The sequence below is a fragment of the Mustela erminea genome, chromosome 3 (assembly GCF_009829155.1).
Source record: "Mustela erminea isolate mMusErm1 chromosome 3, mMusErm1.Pri, whole genome shotgun sequence".
Classification (NCBI taxonomy): domain Eukaryota; kingdom Metazoa; phylum Chordata; class Mammalia; order Carnivora; family Mustelidae; genus Mustela; species Mustela erminea.
The window spans coordinates 52,229,589-52,247,226 of NC_045616.1; the positions used below are offsets into that span (position 1 = coordinate 52,229,589).

Consider the following 17,638-nt stretch of genomic DNA (forward strand, 5'->3'; position numbering starts at 1 on the left):
ACTCACTTCAGTAACCATGATCAGTTCGTTCAAGGGTAGACACTAAAAGCTTTTTAGCTCTTTTGCTTGTGTATGGGAAAGAAGGGCTGGCATTGCGGGCATGTGACCTGTGCAGTTACACAGGGCCCTGCTCTTGTAGGCTTGGCCATCGCCATCTTGAAATTCTTCATAATTTTTTTTAAGGTTTTCTTTATTTATTTGACAGAGAGCGAGGTAGTAAGAGCAGGAACACAAGCAGGGGTAGTGAGAGAGGGAGAAGCAGGTCTTCCGAGAGGCAGGGAGCCGGATGAGGGGGCTCGATCCCAGGACCCTGGGATCATGACCTGAGCCGAAGGTAGACACTTAATGACTGAGCCACCCAGGCGCCCCTCTTCATAATTTTTTAACAGGGGCCACACATTTTCATTTTAGCCTGGGCCCTGAAAATTACATAGTAGTCCTGCCTACAGCATTTTATTCAGTCACCCCAAATTCCCTCTTCCTACCTGTCTTGAATGTTCTAAAATTTGGAGCCCGGCCCTGAGATATATGCAAGTCGGGAGCTCTTAACTACTCTCTGGCTTCCAATTTTTAGACAAAAATATTTTAAAAAGATGCTTTTAAGTTCCCTAATTTTTAAAAATCAAGAAGAAAACAAACAATGCTAAATTCCTCTAAACATTTATGCACTTTTGTAGCCTTTGCATTCCCTAAAATGTTTAGAGCTGGTTAATCTCTTTATGTTTGCAAACAGCTCATATCTCAGATCAGGTCAAGGGACATTAAATGACTTGCCCGTTTAAATGGCAATTTATTGCACAACAGGATTGCAACTGAGATTTCTGATATAAAGCCTGTTCTTTCTGAGTCTCTGAGCTACCTCCTCAGTTGGTCATTTTTAAACTTATAATTCGACTTTAAAATTATTTAGCCAGTTCCTAATACAGATAAAGAAACAAAACAAAAGATAGAATGCAAAAGATATTAGCATATTTTATAAATGCGATTTTTTAAATTTTTTTTAAGATTTTATTTATTTATTTGACAGACAGATCACAAGTAGGCAGGGAGACAAGCAGAGAGAGAGGAGGAAGCAGGCTCCCTGCCAAGCGGAGAGCCTGATGTGGGGCTTGATCCCAGGACCCTGGGATCACGACCTGAGCCGAAGGCAGAGGCTTTAACCCACTGAGCCACCCAGGCGCACCTAAATGTGATTTTTTAAATATGCTTTGGTATCAGAGTTATATCTAATTGCTATTTAACCAATCACAAGAGAATTTCATACTTACCAAATTGTTTACAGCCCAGAATGCTGGAAACTGAATAATTATTTGGGATGATGGTCAGAGGAAGAGAGGAGTAGAGAGATTTTCACTGAACCAGTTATTAGGGTGGTCCAGATTTTATGAAATAATTATTGATAATTTTTCTTACTTTAGATGTACATGCAGTCAGAGGAAATGGGCTTTGCTGTCTACTGAGACACAGTCAACACTCCATAGAATATTCAGGGGAGAAATAGTTTTATAGCAGATCCTTAAGTATTCAGTCATAGTTAAACATTTATAAGTAGTAATAATGAGTACAGATAAAAAACACTTGTAGCTAAAAGATAGCTTTAAAATACCAAACCTGAGTAAATACGGAAGAAAGGGGTCTTGAAGGCTTATTTTTTCCCCGAGACCTCAGTCACACCCTGGCAGTTAGGAGCACAGAGCTCCCTCTAACATGGTTCCTCAGCTACATGTCATGAGAACCCTTTTAGTTCATTATTTTCATGATTCACAATAATAAGCTGCTAACATGAAGCCCATACTCACATCACAGTATGATTTCTGACTGCAGTATTTTATTTCTGTCCAAAAACTTATACTGTGTTACACAGTGATTTAATGGAAAAAGCAACAGACTCAGTCACTTACTAGTTGGATGACCTTGGGGCACTTAATCTCACAGATTTAAAAAGGAAAGGATTATATCCATAGTGAAGGGATGTTGAAAGGGTTGGCTCACATAATGTATGTGAATTAAATAGTGTGGCGCCTGCTCAGTAAATAATATACAGTAAATTGTAAGCTTGTATTTTCATATTAGTACAGTGTCTTCCTAAAACTTCTTTGATGAAAAATATTCAATTCATATGATAAAAATTAGATGAAGTGCTGCATTTCCTGACAACAAAAGAGCTCTAGCAGCTTGATGAAAGGGAACATTATTTGGCCAACATCATAAGTGATGTTACAAAGGAAAGAAAAGCAAGAGAAAGAGATCAGGAGAAGGATGGAGATAGGACAAACTGCACAATTAAATAAGGTAGACAGGGTGGGCTTCCTTGAGAAGGCCAGATTTTGAGCAGAAAATTGAAGGAAGTGCTGGAGTTAGCCATGGAAATGAGGCGAGAATGAGCGAGTGAGGAAGAGGACAGTAGGAAATCAGATCATGAAGCCTCGTGAAAGCTGGGATTTATGAGGCCTTATGGAACATTGGAAGAAGTTGGGCTTTTCTCTAAGCAAGGTCGAAGCTTCTCACAGGGTTTGGAATAGAGGGGTGTCATCATCTGATCTGTGCTTTTATTTTTTTTTTATTTTTTTTTTTTAAAGATTTTATTTATTTATTTGACAGAGAGAGATCACAGGTAGGAAGAGAGGCAGGCAGAGAGAGAGAGGAGGAAGCAGGCTCCCTGCTGAGCAGAGAGCCCGATGCGGGACTCGATCCCAGGACCCTGAGATCATGACCTGAGCCGAAGGCAGCGGCTTAACCCACTGAGCCACCCAGGCGCCCCATGATCTGTGCTTTTAAAGGATCAGTTTGATTGCTAGATTGAAAATAAAAAGGAAGGCAAGGCTAGAAGTAGGCAACTTGTAGGAGGTGACTGCAGTTATCAAGGCAAGAGGTGATGGTGCTGGAATCAGAGTGGTGGCCATTCGAATGAGAGGTGTTTGGAGAGTGGATATATATGGAAGTTAAGCCAATAGGATTTCTGGGTAGACTAGGTGTGGGAAACAGTGAAGATTCTTCAGGGGGAACTCCCAAGGATTTTATTCTATGCCATTGAAAGCATTGTCATCAGTTGGAGATGAAGAAAGCTATGAGTGGAGCTAGATTGGAGCTGATTTTGGAGATGTCTATTAGACATTCAAGTAGAAATATTGAGATTGCTGTTGGATATGCAAGGCTGAATAAGGAGAGAGATCGGAGCCACAGATAAAGAGCCATGCCACTCTTAAATTCAAAGATCAGGGAGAAATGAGAACCTGCAACAAAAGCTGAAAAGGAGCAGCCATCGAGGTAGGAGGGAGTCCAGAGTTTTGAAAGGAAAAAAGTTTTATCAAGAAGGAGTGACAGCTGTGTCCAAGTTAAGGATTGAGGAGCTCCCATTGGATTTCTCACCCTGAAGGTTAATAGGGACCATGACAAGAGGATTTTCAGTGAATGGTTGGAGGAACACTTTTTAATGGAATGAGTTGAAAGAAAACAGCATGCCATATTTAAAACCAAAATTACAAAACAGAATTGCCATTGGTGATACGATTTTCCAAGATGGTGAACAATTTTTAATGAAGTTCCTTACATAAGAAAGTAGAATATTCCCTCAATGCACACAGTAATTGCACTTCTGGAAATTTCAGTATATAGTAAAATCCATGTTTCAATGTATGAAAATACCTTGTGTTTGTAGAACAGAGTTAGTTCTGATTCACATCATTATCAATGGGTTTTTTCACACAGATGAATTGTCCAGTGGTGGCTTTTCAAAATTGAATAGGACAAGAGATGATTCTTTGTTGTGTTGAACTGTCCCACATATGACGGCATATAGAACACCTGCCTACCTACCCAGAAAATACCAGCCACACCCCCAATTATTGTGATACCCCAAAACTGTACCACAGATTTCCAAAGTGTTCCCTAGGGAGGGAGTTCACCCTTGTAGAGTACCACTATTCTAGATCTAAAGAGTCACTATAATGGCTTTGGGGAGAAACATGGTCATTGAAGGGAGTTTAGTAGAAGAACTGTTGGTAGATAGGTTAGAGTTCAGTGAAACCCAAAGGAATGGTGAAGTATATTACAGCTTGCAACCTGGAAGCTGTTACCAGCTTTTAACCAGGCCTAAAGGAGTAAGAGGACACAAAAGATACCAGCGGCACAGCAAGATCTGAGAATATAGAAGACATGACACCAAATGAGGCATGACCTTCATGAGCAGAATACAGCCTCTGCCAACCTGTGGCTCCCCAGGGAGGATGCTATAGTAGCCAAATACCCTGACTTCTCTCCTACTCTCTGTACTTCTGCCGGTGCCTCCCCTGGCCCAGCTGAAGCCAGAGGGCAGGAGGAGCCAGGTGGATACAGCCTGGAGACTCAGCCTGCCAGGCCCAGAGCAATGAAGAGGTTGGAGAGCGGATCTGGAGGGGCAAATAGAACCTCCCACAGTTGTTTACCTTTGTTTTCTTAGGTATTCTAAGTAATTCTTATTTGGTCTTTTACTACAATGCAATATTTCATTCAGTCTACAGACATTTATTTTACAACATAAACTAATACTTTTTGTTGTTTAAAAGACTCTGAAAATTTGAGCCTCTGGAAATTCATTCTTTGACGTCTTATCCAACATTTATGTTTCATTGTATCATGATGTTGATCCAAAGTTATTGTTTGTTACTCTGCTTAAAATAGATAAAGTCTTAATAAAGACTGACTGTTTTAATAAAGCACTTTAGCATTTTTATCTTGCTGTAAAACAGTGAGGAATCAAAGACATTTGTAAAAGAGTTATGAAATATTTGCTTCTGTACGTATCAATATGTCCAGATCATGGAAGAAAAGAAAATAGGAAAAATAAAGAGTAAGAAAACATAAGCCTGAATAGAGAGTAATATTGAAATCACCACCAGGATAAAGAGCTTTTGCAGAGCATGACACAGGATACAGGCTAGTCAATCAACGAGGAAAGGAAAGTTGATGTTAAGATCACTGAAGGAAAAAAAAAAAAAGATAAAAATAAAAATGAAAACCTTTGAGTCACATGCACATAGGCATTTAAACTTACACACTGGCTTATCTGAAATCCTGAGGGAATGTTCTATGTAAACCCTGTCTCTAACAGATCTATTAGATACACACACACACACACACACACACATATGTATCCATTTTATAGTAAGAATGCTGTATGCTCTGACACCATAAGTCCTCTGGCAATATGTGCAAGCAGTATTTTCATTTATAATGTTAAAACATTTTTTTAAAAGGGGGGAGTTGTAAGTATGATTGGTTAGTACAAGCAGGGAAATAAGCATGATTTTGCTTAAATTGCTAAAATAATACCAAAATATCAATAATTGGGACCTAATTACTCTAATGAGGTACCCGCACGACTTCATTTCACTAAATATTTGCCAGCTTTCTCCTTTGAGATAGAAATCTTGTTGTTTGTCAGTGTCCATGTATCCCCCAAAATGTAAAGTGTAACCTATATTCTGAACTATCATTTTAAAATATGAACTATTGAATGATACATGCTCTGTTGAATTCTGTTTCTTGAAATGCCTATTATCTTTAGCATTACTCTCAAAAGACAGACTTTTAAAAATAATAATTAAAGTACAGGTGCTATTCACATGCTTGGAGATGATTTTATATCATTAAACTTCTGCATAAATATGCTTCAATAAGCAATTAAACTGAAGACTCTGGTTTGCATTTTAATCCTCCTCTTTCTCTGTGAAGTCATCACAATCATGTACCTTTGATCTTGCAGTCATTTCTGGCACCAGATTCAGACATCACAAATGAACAATTATTACTTAATAGAATGGAATTCGAAGACAATGGAGTCTAATGAAATGGGGCTTTGTTTTAAACAAAAGTGAAACGTTTTCTAATAGTTGCGAAGGAAGAGTTCTAAGCACATTAAAGAAATCAATTTATGATCTGAACATCTTGAGAGCTCTCCTTAATGGTCTTCTAGACACCAAGCAGCTTGGAATTTGAAATTTTTCTTGGAAAACTAAAGGCTGTCTGTACATGAGGACTTCTGTTTCTTTTCTTCCTTTTACCCACGTTTTTCTCTGCTCCTACAGGCTGTTCCACCTCCCAACTTTGAGATGCCAGTCTCCATCCCAGTGTCCAGCCACAATAGTTTGGTATACAGCAACCCCGTCAGCTCACTGGGAAACCCCAACCTTTTGCCACTGGCCCACCCTTCTCTGCAGAGAAACAGTATGTCTCCTGGTGTAACACATCGACCTCCAAGTGCAGGTAACACAGGTATGTATGTCCTCATATGCATGCAATGTTAACAAATCGGGAAGGAGCCACTCTTGGCACAAAGGGTATTTTATCACCAAGATGTAGACTTTTCCAGTTTTCCATTTGTTATGTTTCCTCGTTGCTTAAGATCCACCTTCTTGGGGCACCTGGGTGGCTCAGTGGGTTAAGCCACTGCCTTCGGCTCAGGTCATGATCTCAGGGTCCTGGGATCGAGTCCCACATCAGGCTCTCTGCTCAGCAGGAAGCCTGCTTCCCTCTCTCTCTCTCTGCCTGCCTCTCCATCTACTTGTGATTTCTCTCTGTCAAATAAATACATAAAATCTTAAAAAAAAAAATCCACCTTCTTTTTGGTCTTCAACCCCATCAGCCTGATTTTGAAATCTCCCATAATCTGCTATTTTTCCATTTAGACTCCCACCTACCTCTCATGTGGCTATATTTCAACTATATTTCTCAAACAGCCTAACAAAAAGTCAAACATCCTTGGAGAAAGAAAGTCTTCATTTTTTTGCTACTACTCTCCTCCTGCCTAAGATGCCATTTCCCATCTTCCTCTTAGCCAGATTATCACCTTTTCCATAAAATCTTCCCCTGTGTCCTCTGATAGCATTTGTGCCATTTAGTTATTTCTTAGTGTGGTTGGTTTTTATTTATTTATACAGAAACTTATACCACAGAGGACTGAAAGCAGAAAAGAAATGTAATAAAATAGTGTAACTTAAGAAGTGTGAAATAAAAACAAAACTTAGAAATGAAATTAAGAGGACATCATAAGAACATATATACCTGCCACAAATTAGTCTCAGTATTTCTAAGAAATCCCCACTGTTGTACAATGTGCGGTGTCCCAGAGAAAAGAAATTATTGCTCAGGAAAAGTTCAACCATTCTTCATACTCAGATCAAGCAAAATACAGTATATGATGTGCTATGTTGAATTTGTGTCTATTTCCCCACTGGATTTAAAGAATCTTGGAGGGAAGACAGTCCTCCTGGATTGCCAACTTCACAGTTGGAACTAAATAAATGTATACTGACTATAACCAAACAACCCCCTTATATCTCCAAAAGAAGCACCAAAAATAATTATATTTCTAAATCATAGATAGCAAAGCATTGTATATTACATTTTACTTTTTTAAAAAGCACTCCATAGGAAATTTTTAGTATGTCTTAGGCACACATAACTATATTAAAGGCAATTTAATTTATTCACAAAATAATTTTTCCTTGAGAATACTTCAATATCTGCCTTGTAATTAAAACTAAACATGTGGGGTGCCTTGGTGGCTCAGTCATTAAGCATTTGCCTTCAGCTCAGGTCATGATCCTAGTGTCCTGGGATTGAGCCCTGCATCAGGCTCCCTGCTCAATGGGAAGCCTGCTTTTCCCTTTCCCAATTCTCCCTACTTGTGTTTCCTCTTTCACTGTGTCTCTCTCTGTCAAATAAATAAAATCTTAAAAAAACAAAACTAAACTAAACCTTATTCCTATTTAGTACAGAAACTTCATATAGAAAATATAATCAAAATCAACCAAATGATAAAATCTTGATAAATCTTGAGTCCGAGAGATGTGTATAAAGGATGCCATTATGCCATTCTCTCTGCTTTTGAATATGACTGAAATTTTTCATAAGAATTTTCAATACCATATGTTATTCCTTTCAGATCACATTCAAACACAGTTGAATTCCCTGCATGATAAATTCATGCTTGTTTATTTTTAAAAAATTTCATCCTTTATCTCCAAAATATTATTTGATTGGAAATAACAAACATTTCTTTAAAAGTAATGAACAGGGGCACCTGGGTGGCTCAGTCATTAGGCATCTGCCTTTGGCTCAGGTCATGATCCCAGGGTCCTGGGATCCAGCCCCGCATCAGGCTCCCTGCTTGGCGGGAGGCCTGCTTCTCCCTCTCCCTCTGCTTGTGTTCCCTCTCTCGCTGTGTCTCTCTCTGTCAAATAAATAAATATTAAAAATAAAATAAAATAAAAGTAATGAACATATTCTTCAAACTCCAAAACCAGAACCAACTAAGAATTATAGACTGTCACTTAGGATCAGTTAGAAAATAATCCAGCCGAGGGACATCTGGATGGCTCAGTCGGTTAAGCATCTGACTCTTGAGTTCAGCTCAGGTCACAGGCTAAGGTTTGTGAGATAGAGGCCCACCTTGGGCTCTGCACTGGGTGTGGGCCTGCTTGAGACTCTCTCTCTCCCTTTCCTTCTGTCCCCTACCTTCCTCTCTAAAGAAAAAGAAAGAAGGGGAAGGAGGAAAGAAGAAAGGTAGAAAGGAAGGAACGAACAAAGGGAGGGAGGGAGGGAAAAAAAAAGAATCCAGCTGATATTCTATTCTTTTGGCTAAATCATATTCCTTAAAACTAACAGTAATTATTATACCGAGTATCTTAGTGAACTCTCCCAGCTGTCATATTTTAACATTGCCAAATTTAAGTTAGCAGAGAAGAAGCATACCTTTCTAAATTTGTAGCAAATGAAATCTTCTCTGTTGTGTCAGTAAGGAAAATTCAGGTAGTCAGTGAGGTCATTCGCTGTGAGTAGACTCATGAAATGACCAAAGTTCTGGACAATTAGCATTTTACAAAATTAATTATATAAAAATACATTTACAAAGAATTAAACATCAAGTGTAAGTTTACTTCAACACACAGTCAACCTTACTCCTTTTTTTTTCCACTTTCTATAAAACATCCAAAAATGAAAATTCAGAGACCATTTAAACCCTGGATTTTTTAAATGTAACCTTTCTTAGAACGGAAGATTCTGCAAAATGTCAGTGATTGAATGTAGGCTTAATGTTTGAGCTCAGCATGTCATAATAAAACAAATGTCAGCCATCCAACTTAGGTAATATTTTACAAATTCAGGACCCTTGGGAGAGCCAGAATACTGGGATTGCTAAAGGTAAAGTGTGTTGTTCTGTGGACCTGTGGCCTTTCCTTCTTCTGATCTTTCTCTTTAATCCGTAGGTGGTCTGATGGGTGGAGACCTCACATCCGGTGCAGGCACCAGTGCAGGTGAGCGGGGATTTCTGGGCCACAGCATGGATCATTGTTCAGGGTTTCTTTGCTGGGCGATTTGCAGGAAGTAAGTCTTTTGAACCAAGTAGGGAGATGTGTGAGCTGTATGGAAAATGGCCCCCAGAACTTCTCAAACATTTTTATGAAGCAGGAATGGATGGATTAGTAACTTAGAAGAAAACTATTAACTAGAACTTCTCTTAATCAGACTTCAGCTAGTCCACATAACCAGAAGTGAAGGCTCTGATCAAACCCATTTAATCCTAGACACAATCTCTGGATACAAAAGTACCTTTAGCAAGACTTGCCTATTGAGTTCTCTGTGAATCATTTCACAGTAAATGTGAATCTCTCTCCACCCAAAGAAGTACCAAACTCCTGGTAGAATGCATGTTGAAAAGGAGAGGGTATTCCTCTGAAATGAATCATACCTTACGTGTTAACTAATTGAATTTTAATTAAAAATAAATAATAAGTAAGTAAATAAGTAAGAAAATAGTAAATAAGTTAAAAGGTGGCAGGGAGGGGCACCTGGGTGGCTCAGCAGGTTAGCATCTGCCTTTGGTGCAGGTCCTGATTCTCGGGTTTGGGGATCGAGCTCCGCATCGAACCCTGCATTGGGTGCTTCTCCCTCTGCCGCTGACCCTCCCTTAAAGATTTAAAAAATCTTTAAAAATTTTTTAAATTAAAAAAAATAAAAAGGAGGGAGTGAGAGTATAACCATTCAACAATATTGTTAATAAAATAAAACCAATTTTGACATTAAAATTAGCTCTTAAAGAATATGAATATGGTGTACTCCCAAAAAGCCATTTAAATATATTTTAAGTCTTGGGGCACCTGGGTGGCTCAGTGGGTTAAGCCTCTGCCTTTGGCTCAGGTCGTGATCTCAGGGTCCTGGGATCGAGCCCCGCATCGGGCTCTCTGCTCGGCGGGGAGCCTGCTTCCTCCTCCCCCTCTACTCACCTCTCTGCTACTTGTGATCTCTCTCTCTCTCTCTCTCTCTCTGTCTGTCAAACAAATAAATAAAATCTTTAAATATATATATATATATATGTATGTATATATGCATATAAACTCTTAAGGATTTCTTCCACTACATCCAATCATGTTATAGGCACACTTCCCCAGGGTTCCATATTAATTCATATTATTGTGATTATTGAGATATTGATGTCATTTTCAGAGCAGACGTAAGACAGCACAGTAGTTTTTAATGCAAACCACAGTTCACTATTGGCTTAACAAGTAACCATGGTAATTCCTGCCGCTGGAACATGATACACATTTAAAATAGTAGGAGACAGGCCTGAATGACACAAGGTTATGTTTGAAATGTCAAAAAAAAAAAATTCAAGCTTATTAAAATATCCATGGACAACTAATTAAAATATTTTGCCAAGGTCAAATATAATAGTCTGCTAATTATAAGAAAGAAGATAAAATCAGCATACAAAAACATTTTTATAAATATATCCATTTGGGGGAAATGTTTCTCCTTTTGATACTGGCTCTTCACTAATTCAGTGAGTCATAAAGAAAAAGAATTTGGACTACACAGTGAATTAACAAACACTATCAATGGTACTAGCTTCCTATTTTATCAACCTTTTAAAAATTAGGTAAAGTCAAATTAATGAGTAAACTCAATATACTATTTTTCTGGACATTGAAACAAAGTGCTCATTTTTTCCCTCGAAACATACTCTGAGGCTTGCAGCCTGAAAATTACAAAACCAGATCAAAGCCAGACCAGTGTTGCTCAGATTCAAGTCTCTGCCATAACTACGGTTAGAGAGAATGGTAGGGACTGAGAACTGGATTGTCACAAAGACCAAGAAAAAGATAACTTTAAAAAATGGTTTTGATGTTATGATATTTTATCCAGTATCTCAGTGCTTTTATAGGAACAGCTGGTAGTGGTGAAAAAAGTTATCATATGTAGTAAAAAAAAAAAAAAAAATGGGGGGGGATGGGTTACTCAGCCCTAATGGAAATAGACTCTTGTTTCTGCTTAATAGCTAGAATGCTTTAGGATTCTCTGTTGAAAATAAGAAGTGTTTGGTTGTTCAGTTATGCTGTCATTGTCAATTCTCTGACAGCCCGCTAAGTTTAATGGCCCTCCAGGGACAGAGAAGACGGTCTTGTAAGTGTAAAAGTTAGCCACATATCCGGCTATAGCGTCATTGAACTAAAAAAATCTTACAAGCTTAGCAAATGTATCTTCCTGCATCAAGACCTCTACCACAGACATAAGAACCTTCTACTTCAGGGATGCCTGGGTGGCTCATTGGGTTGAGCCTCTGCCTTCATCTTGGGTCATGATCTCAGTATCCAGGGATCGAGCCCCACATCAGGCTCTCTGCTCAATGGGGAGCCTGCTTCCCCCTTTCTCTCTGCCTGCCTCTCTGCCTACTTGTGATCTCTCTCTCTGTCAAATAAATAAATAAAATCTTAAAAAAAAAAAAACCTTCTATTTCAAAAATAGAAGGAAACAAAAAGAAAGACACTCAGTTGGTCCACCTTGATGATAATAAACATTATATCCAGAGGAATATATCTCGTAGCCATGAACATATAACTTTTCCAGTGTCTATATATTTGTGAGAGAGTTAGTTCCTTACTTTTTAAAAATAGAAGAGGAAGCCCTTTCTAACTCTGGCTCCACAGAACACCTGTTGCAGATGCCACTTAGTAGAAGCAAGCTTCGCTGTCAGGTCCTGCTGCAGGCTCAGCCGTCTTCCCCTTCTTTCTCAAACCCGCCAGTATCATGTGTCAAAGCTGAATATATCTATGCTGATGTCAGAGAATCACATAACACCAGGGGAAGCGAGGCCAGCCAGAATGTCTCTGCATTTTCAGAAAAGAAAACTAAGGCAAAATGGCCAAAAGATAGCTTCCAAATTTCGAATATTGTCATTGAAATTCAACGTCTCTGATCAAGTTAGAAAGTCTGTGGCCATGTACACACAATTAAATACTTTTCGATCTTTGTATTTTTTTCAAAATCAGATCCTCTCAATAGTAAAAAGAAAAAAAGGGGGGGCGGGTACAACCATGCAGAAAGGAAGTGAATTTAACAATTAGTGTGTACTTATAAATACCAAGAGACCAAAGAGATAAGGATTCTCTTTTTCAGTTCAGCTCAGTGATATAGTAAAGCAACTTTCCCATCCAGCCTTGAACTATATAGTTCTCCCTAATCCCATCATCCAGTGGATCATCAAGTCTTACCAACTCTGCCTCCAAGGTACTTCTTAAATCCACTCCTTTCTCTCCATTCCCATCCCATTGCCCTGGTTCCGGTTCCTAGCAACGCTCCAGGACTGTTTCCAGAGCCCCCTGATTTGTCTCCCTGCTTCACATTGCGTTCCCCTCCAGTCTCCCCATGACTGATTAGCCTTTCTCAAAGGCCTACACTAATTGTAGGTCATCCTTCATGTGCCTTAAGTCCAGACATGGCTTCCCATCTCTCTCAGAATTACCCAGGAGCCTCTTATCTCTGGCCCAGCCTTCCTCTCTACTCTTAAACCTTCTTTTCTCCTGCTGCCAGCAAGAACCCTGCACTCTAATAACACAAACATTTAAATTGCCCTTACTATGTGCTTTACAAAAAGGAACTCATTTATTCTCATAATGGTTCTTTAAAGTAGATATGCATATTATACCCTTTCCATAGACGGGGAAACTGAGACAGAGAGAGGTTAATTGCCCAACGTGGAACCCAGGCGGTCTGGCTCCAACATTCATGCTCTTAACCTCTTCATTGCGCTGCCACTTTGCAAACAGTATTGAGGCCACTTGCCTTTACATATGCATTCCTAGTGCTCCTTTCCCTCAGCTTCTTCCTGCTCCTGAGCCCTCCTTGTCATCCCTCAGAATTCAGTACAGCCATTCAGGGGGAATTATGCATCTCTTCTTTTTTCGCCCATGGAAGCCTGCTCCCACATCACTTATCTCATTGCATTGTTATTGCATTGTCTGGGCACACATCTTTCTCCTGGACACTCAGCCCTCTAGGGGCGGACTGTGTCTTTCTTACAGGTTATATTCCCAGCTCAAGACATAAGAGAGAGTACATGGCAGATACTCAGTTTATGTTTGTTAGCTGAATAAAGGAAAAATTAATCTACTCGTCATGAATTTTTAATAATGTTGATGTGAGAAAAGAAAGAATACTTCAAAGAAATAATGTAATTTTAAATATAAAAAATAGACCCTCGATTTATAATTCACAAAAATAATATATTCTTTTGATAGTCGTACAAAGAATAGTAAATTATCCGGTTAAATGACTGAGAAACATTGGCCAATAAAGCTTTACTAACTTTTCCAACATACTTAATTAAAATCCTGAAGAACTGATACACAGCAGTAAATGAAATGTGGGTTGATACATCAGACCATCACAAACCACCTCTTAAAACAATAAATCTCTTATCACTTAAATTGAAGCGGTTTCAAAGATGAAGGCAAAAAGTAACAAAAAAATAACAGGATGAGGTTGTACTCTTGATTTAAGGGACGTATACAGCAAGTCATTATAAGACATTAGCAGTGGTGACATTTCTAAGTTTCAGTTCACAGTTATTCATCCAGTGCTTAGTCCCTTCCTCTCAACAGCCAAAATCGAAAGTCCCCGCTTTTTAAATTACATTTTGTCATAGCTGTGTAATTAAAGCTTTTAACATGCTAATCTTAGTGGTTATTGATAATTGAAGATCAATTTCAAGTGGATTTTTGTAATCATTAGACTTAATAGAAATAAAAGGTAGGCCCTCTCTTTTTCAGCTCCACTTGATGATAAAGTATAGCATCTTTCCCATCCAGTCTCGGAGCTATGCCTTGTTTTGGATTTTTCACTATCCTATTAGAACTCTTTGTTTTCACGTTGATAACGTAGCTGCTTTTTTATGGAGTACGAAGTGCCAGTATGCTCAAGGATTCGTGACTGAGACAAAGAAGAGAAAGAAAGGGAAGGATGGAGAGGCGAAGAAAGGAAAACATTTTAGGAATCTCTTTGAAAATTTAAGAGAATTTTACAATCTACATAGCTATGTGACAATAAGGCAAAGGAGATTTATGTATATTGGTTAATAATTTTAATTGGCATTTATTGTAAATTAGGTATAATTTTATAAAAAAGAAACTAACAGCTGTTTCCTTATTTTGATTGTTAATTGTTTACTATTTTATGCGTTTGGTTGTCAAGCTTTGTCACTTCTGGAATGCTTAATTTATATCAGCTAAATACATGGAAACTTGGTGGCAGCGTACTGCTGCGGGTAAATCACTGAGCAGTGACTTAAAGAAGGAGCGCTAGCTTCCAGGCTCTGAAAGGACTCCATCTAGCACGACCTTGGGCTGTGACTTTGAACCTTTGAACTCAGTACTCACATTGCGGATAAGATACAGGCTTTCCGTGCAACGTTTCGTGATTATATAATCATAGAACTTCACTTACATGACTTTTTTTTTATAATTCATTTAGTACTGGAAAAGAAAAATTTAGCATATTATAAAATAGAACTGAGGAGAGGAAAAGGATATACAATATTAAATTATTCTGTACCAGTGCCATTGTTTTGCAAGTATTTGTTTTTGAGGATACTTATCAAAAGTTTCTTGGCTGACTTTCTTATCAGCCAGAAAGACTTCTCTGCAGTTCTCATTCACTGATTTAAAGTATCAGTAAAGTAGTTAAAAATTCCATCTAAAAGGATTGGCTTTAACAAGTTTACATTTTTGTTACCTAACAATATACAGATTCAGACAGTGTAATATTCAAGAAAGAGAGATGGATATGGCTTAGTTGCTCTGAGACAAGAAAACTATTTTTGTTAGCATAAAATACAACTTGCTACTGCTTTTTTAAATACTGTTAAGCAGCATGTGGAAAAGAATCCAAATTAATAGTCGGATTCTTGTTTTGGTGAAAGTATTATTCTGTTAGTTTGAATTATTCTAAATAAAAATTTTGAATTCATTTGCAGTTTTACCTTGAGAGTTCACCCAAAACATAGAGATCCATCAGTATTGCTTTATTATTATCCATGAAATTAAGTAACAGTGATATTTTTAACCCAAACCAAAGTTATTATCTAGATTTATTAAAGGAAAAAAAAAAAACTTAGTCCTCTTAGTTGGATGATCTACAGCATATGATAATTAGCCATTGCCAAAAAAAAAAAAAAAATCAGTGTCTGCTTTCCATACACAAGAGCCTGGAAAATTATAAATACCTTGTGATGCCATTTCCTAGGGGTCAACATTGAAGTAGGAGAGGCAGGTCAAAGAGAAGGTAAATGAAGAATGTTACAGGCTAGGTCAAGGTATAATAAAATCTGTTTTGACCCCTGTAGTTTAACTTAATTCTTAAGGAGTTTGATTTCCACAGGGGAAAACAAAATCTCAAATTACAGCTCCCTCAGGAGTGTTTGAGCAGACTTTAGAGTGCCTTGTGTATTTCTGACCTCACAATTTATATCTTTTGTATCCCCATCTTCCTATTACAGTCAGTAAAGCAATGTGAGAATTTGTCTCTTTGCTCATATCCCATGGACTTAACTTGAGAGTGTGACCAACAAAACTGTGGTTGTTTTAATGTTAATACAAGCAGTTTAATATTTTCTCCTAAAATATTAGTTTTACTCAGCACTTTCTTTATTTCTCTTCGCAGTTCTTTTTCCTCATACACAAGTGGTTTCTCTTCTTGCTTCTAGCATCACCGTAAGATTTTATTTGGAGAGAATACAGAAAGAACAGGTCTTTTCAAAATCATTACTGATATGAAATTGTGCATCAATAGACAGTAGATGCTGAAGAAGGGATGTGGTTAAAAAAGCCCCTCTTTTGGAAATAAAACTTTTTACCTACCAGGGACTTTTTGGGGCTTCAAGGCTGTTGGCCAAGAGTATAATTTGCTGTTTTTAGACAAACATTTGCCAGTCACTTAAATTTTACAGTTGGACTTGCATGGTGTGTTCACTCAAATCTCAGTCCAAAGAGTACTAAAGTCATGATGACGTCTCATATTTGAAAGAGTAAATAAAATATATCCCTTTAGTTTATCTTCAACTAAAGGAAACTATATTGTACCAAAATCTGGAGAAACAATTTTAATTTATAATCTATGGCTGTGACCATGGGATGCTTTAATATTCACCGGGTTTACTTATTATTGTTCCATTTTAATCGCTTTAACTGAATTTAATATTTACGTGTTAGCTGTTTTGCTAAACACTATGCCCTCCTTTCACAATTTCTTGACCTTACACTCCATGTACAACCTCCAGTTATGGTAAAGAACTGATTAGTGTGGGGGAGAAAACAGCCTGCTGTATTAATATAGGTTATTATTAATGTAGTAATAATAGCAAATCTAAATCTATGGTCAATTTACATAAACATGATTACATTAATTTACATGACAATCATGAAAAAAGGAACTTTCAGTTTAACACTAAGCAACTTGGAGATAGCTAGAAAATCATGGTGCAAAATTTTTGCACAAGCAGTAATTTGGAGAAATAATCCAGAGGCAGATATTTAGAAAAATAAAATAACCAGTGAAAACACATGACATATAAGTTATTCTAGGGATGACATTATTGCCCTTGGAAAGGCCGTGAATTCCCATTTTTAGGATTGTTGTGAAAATTAAATGAGTAATGATAGAAGGCAGCACCTTGCACAGTTTCTTTCACCAGAGTAAGTGCTTATTAATAAATGTTCGCATTGTCAGTATTATAATTATCTATATTCTTGATTTCCTAAGGAAAAAATGAAGCTTAATGCCCTCCTAGTAATATTTATTAAAGGTGTAATAAGCAAGTAGAGCACTAGTAGGCTTCACAGAGATGTCTGCTGCGGCCCCTACCCTCAAGGGTGGGGATAAATAGAGTATAGGAATCAACCCGAGGCAGAGCAGAAGTGCGATGCAGTACAGTGCAACACATTTCACTTTGAACATTATCATCTTCTGATGTGTTTGCAGCAGTTGTGTAAATGTTAAAACCACAAGTAATTATTCCTTCTCTTCTGTCACGTTCTCTCTAATTTGTACTGTCTCAATATTTTTGTTTATAAAAATGACTGAGAGAATGAACGATTGTGTCAATAATGAAGACACCCCCTCATTTTTAGCAAAGAGACAGCCCCAAAATCTCAAGAAGTGAACAATTAAGTGAGTCATAAATCTATCATTCATTGTTAAGTGGAATTTTTTTTTAAGATAGCAAGGTTCAGTATCATTTTTATGGTGCAATTAAAAACTATCCCTTCAGTAAATCAGTACTCAAAGTAGAATGATATTTTGAGTGCCTTTGTGCATTGAAAAC

General features: G+C 37.7%; 1 protein-coding gene across 22 annotated transcripts in view; it reads left to right on the forward strand.

Annotated features, from left to right (window-relative positions):
• The window catches only part of MEF2C (myocyte enhancer factor 2C), a 174,592-nt gene that overhangs the window by 137,025 nt on the left and 19,929 nt on the right, over window positions 1-17,638 (forward strand). For all 22 annotated transcript variants that reach the window (XM_032335773.1, XM_032335774.1, XM_032335778.1 and 19 more), the window contains 2 exons: window positions 6,066-6,252; window positions 9,249-9,296. In XM_032335773.1, the coding sequence (XP_032191664.1) occupies window positions 6,066-6,252; window positions 9,249-9,296 (235 nt within the window). The remainder of the gene's footprint in view (window positions 1-6,065; window positions 6,253-9,248; window positions 9,297-17,638) is intronic.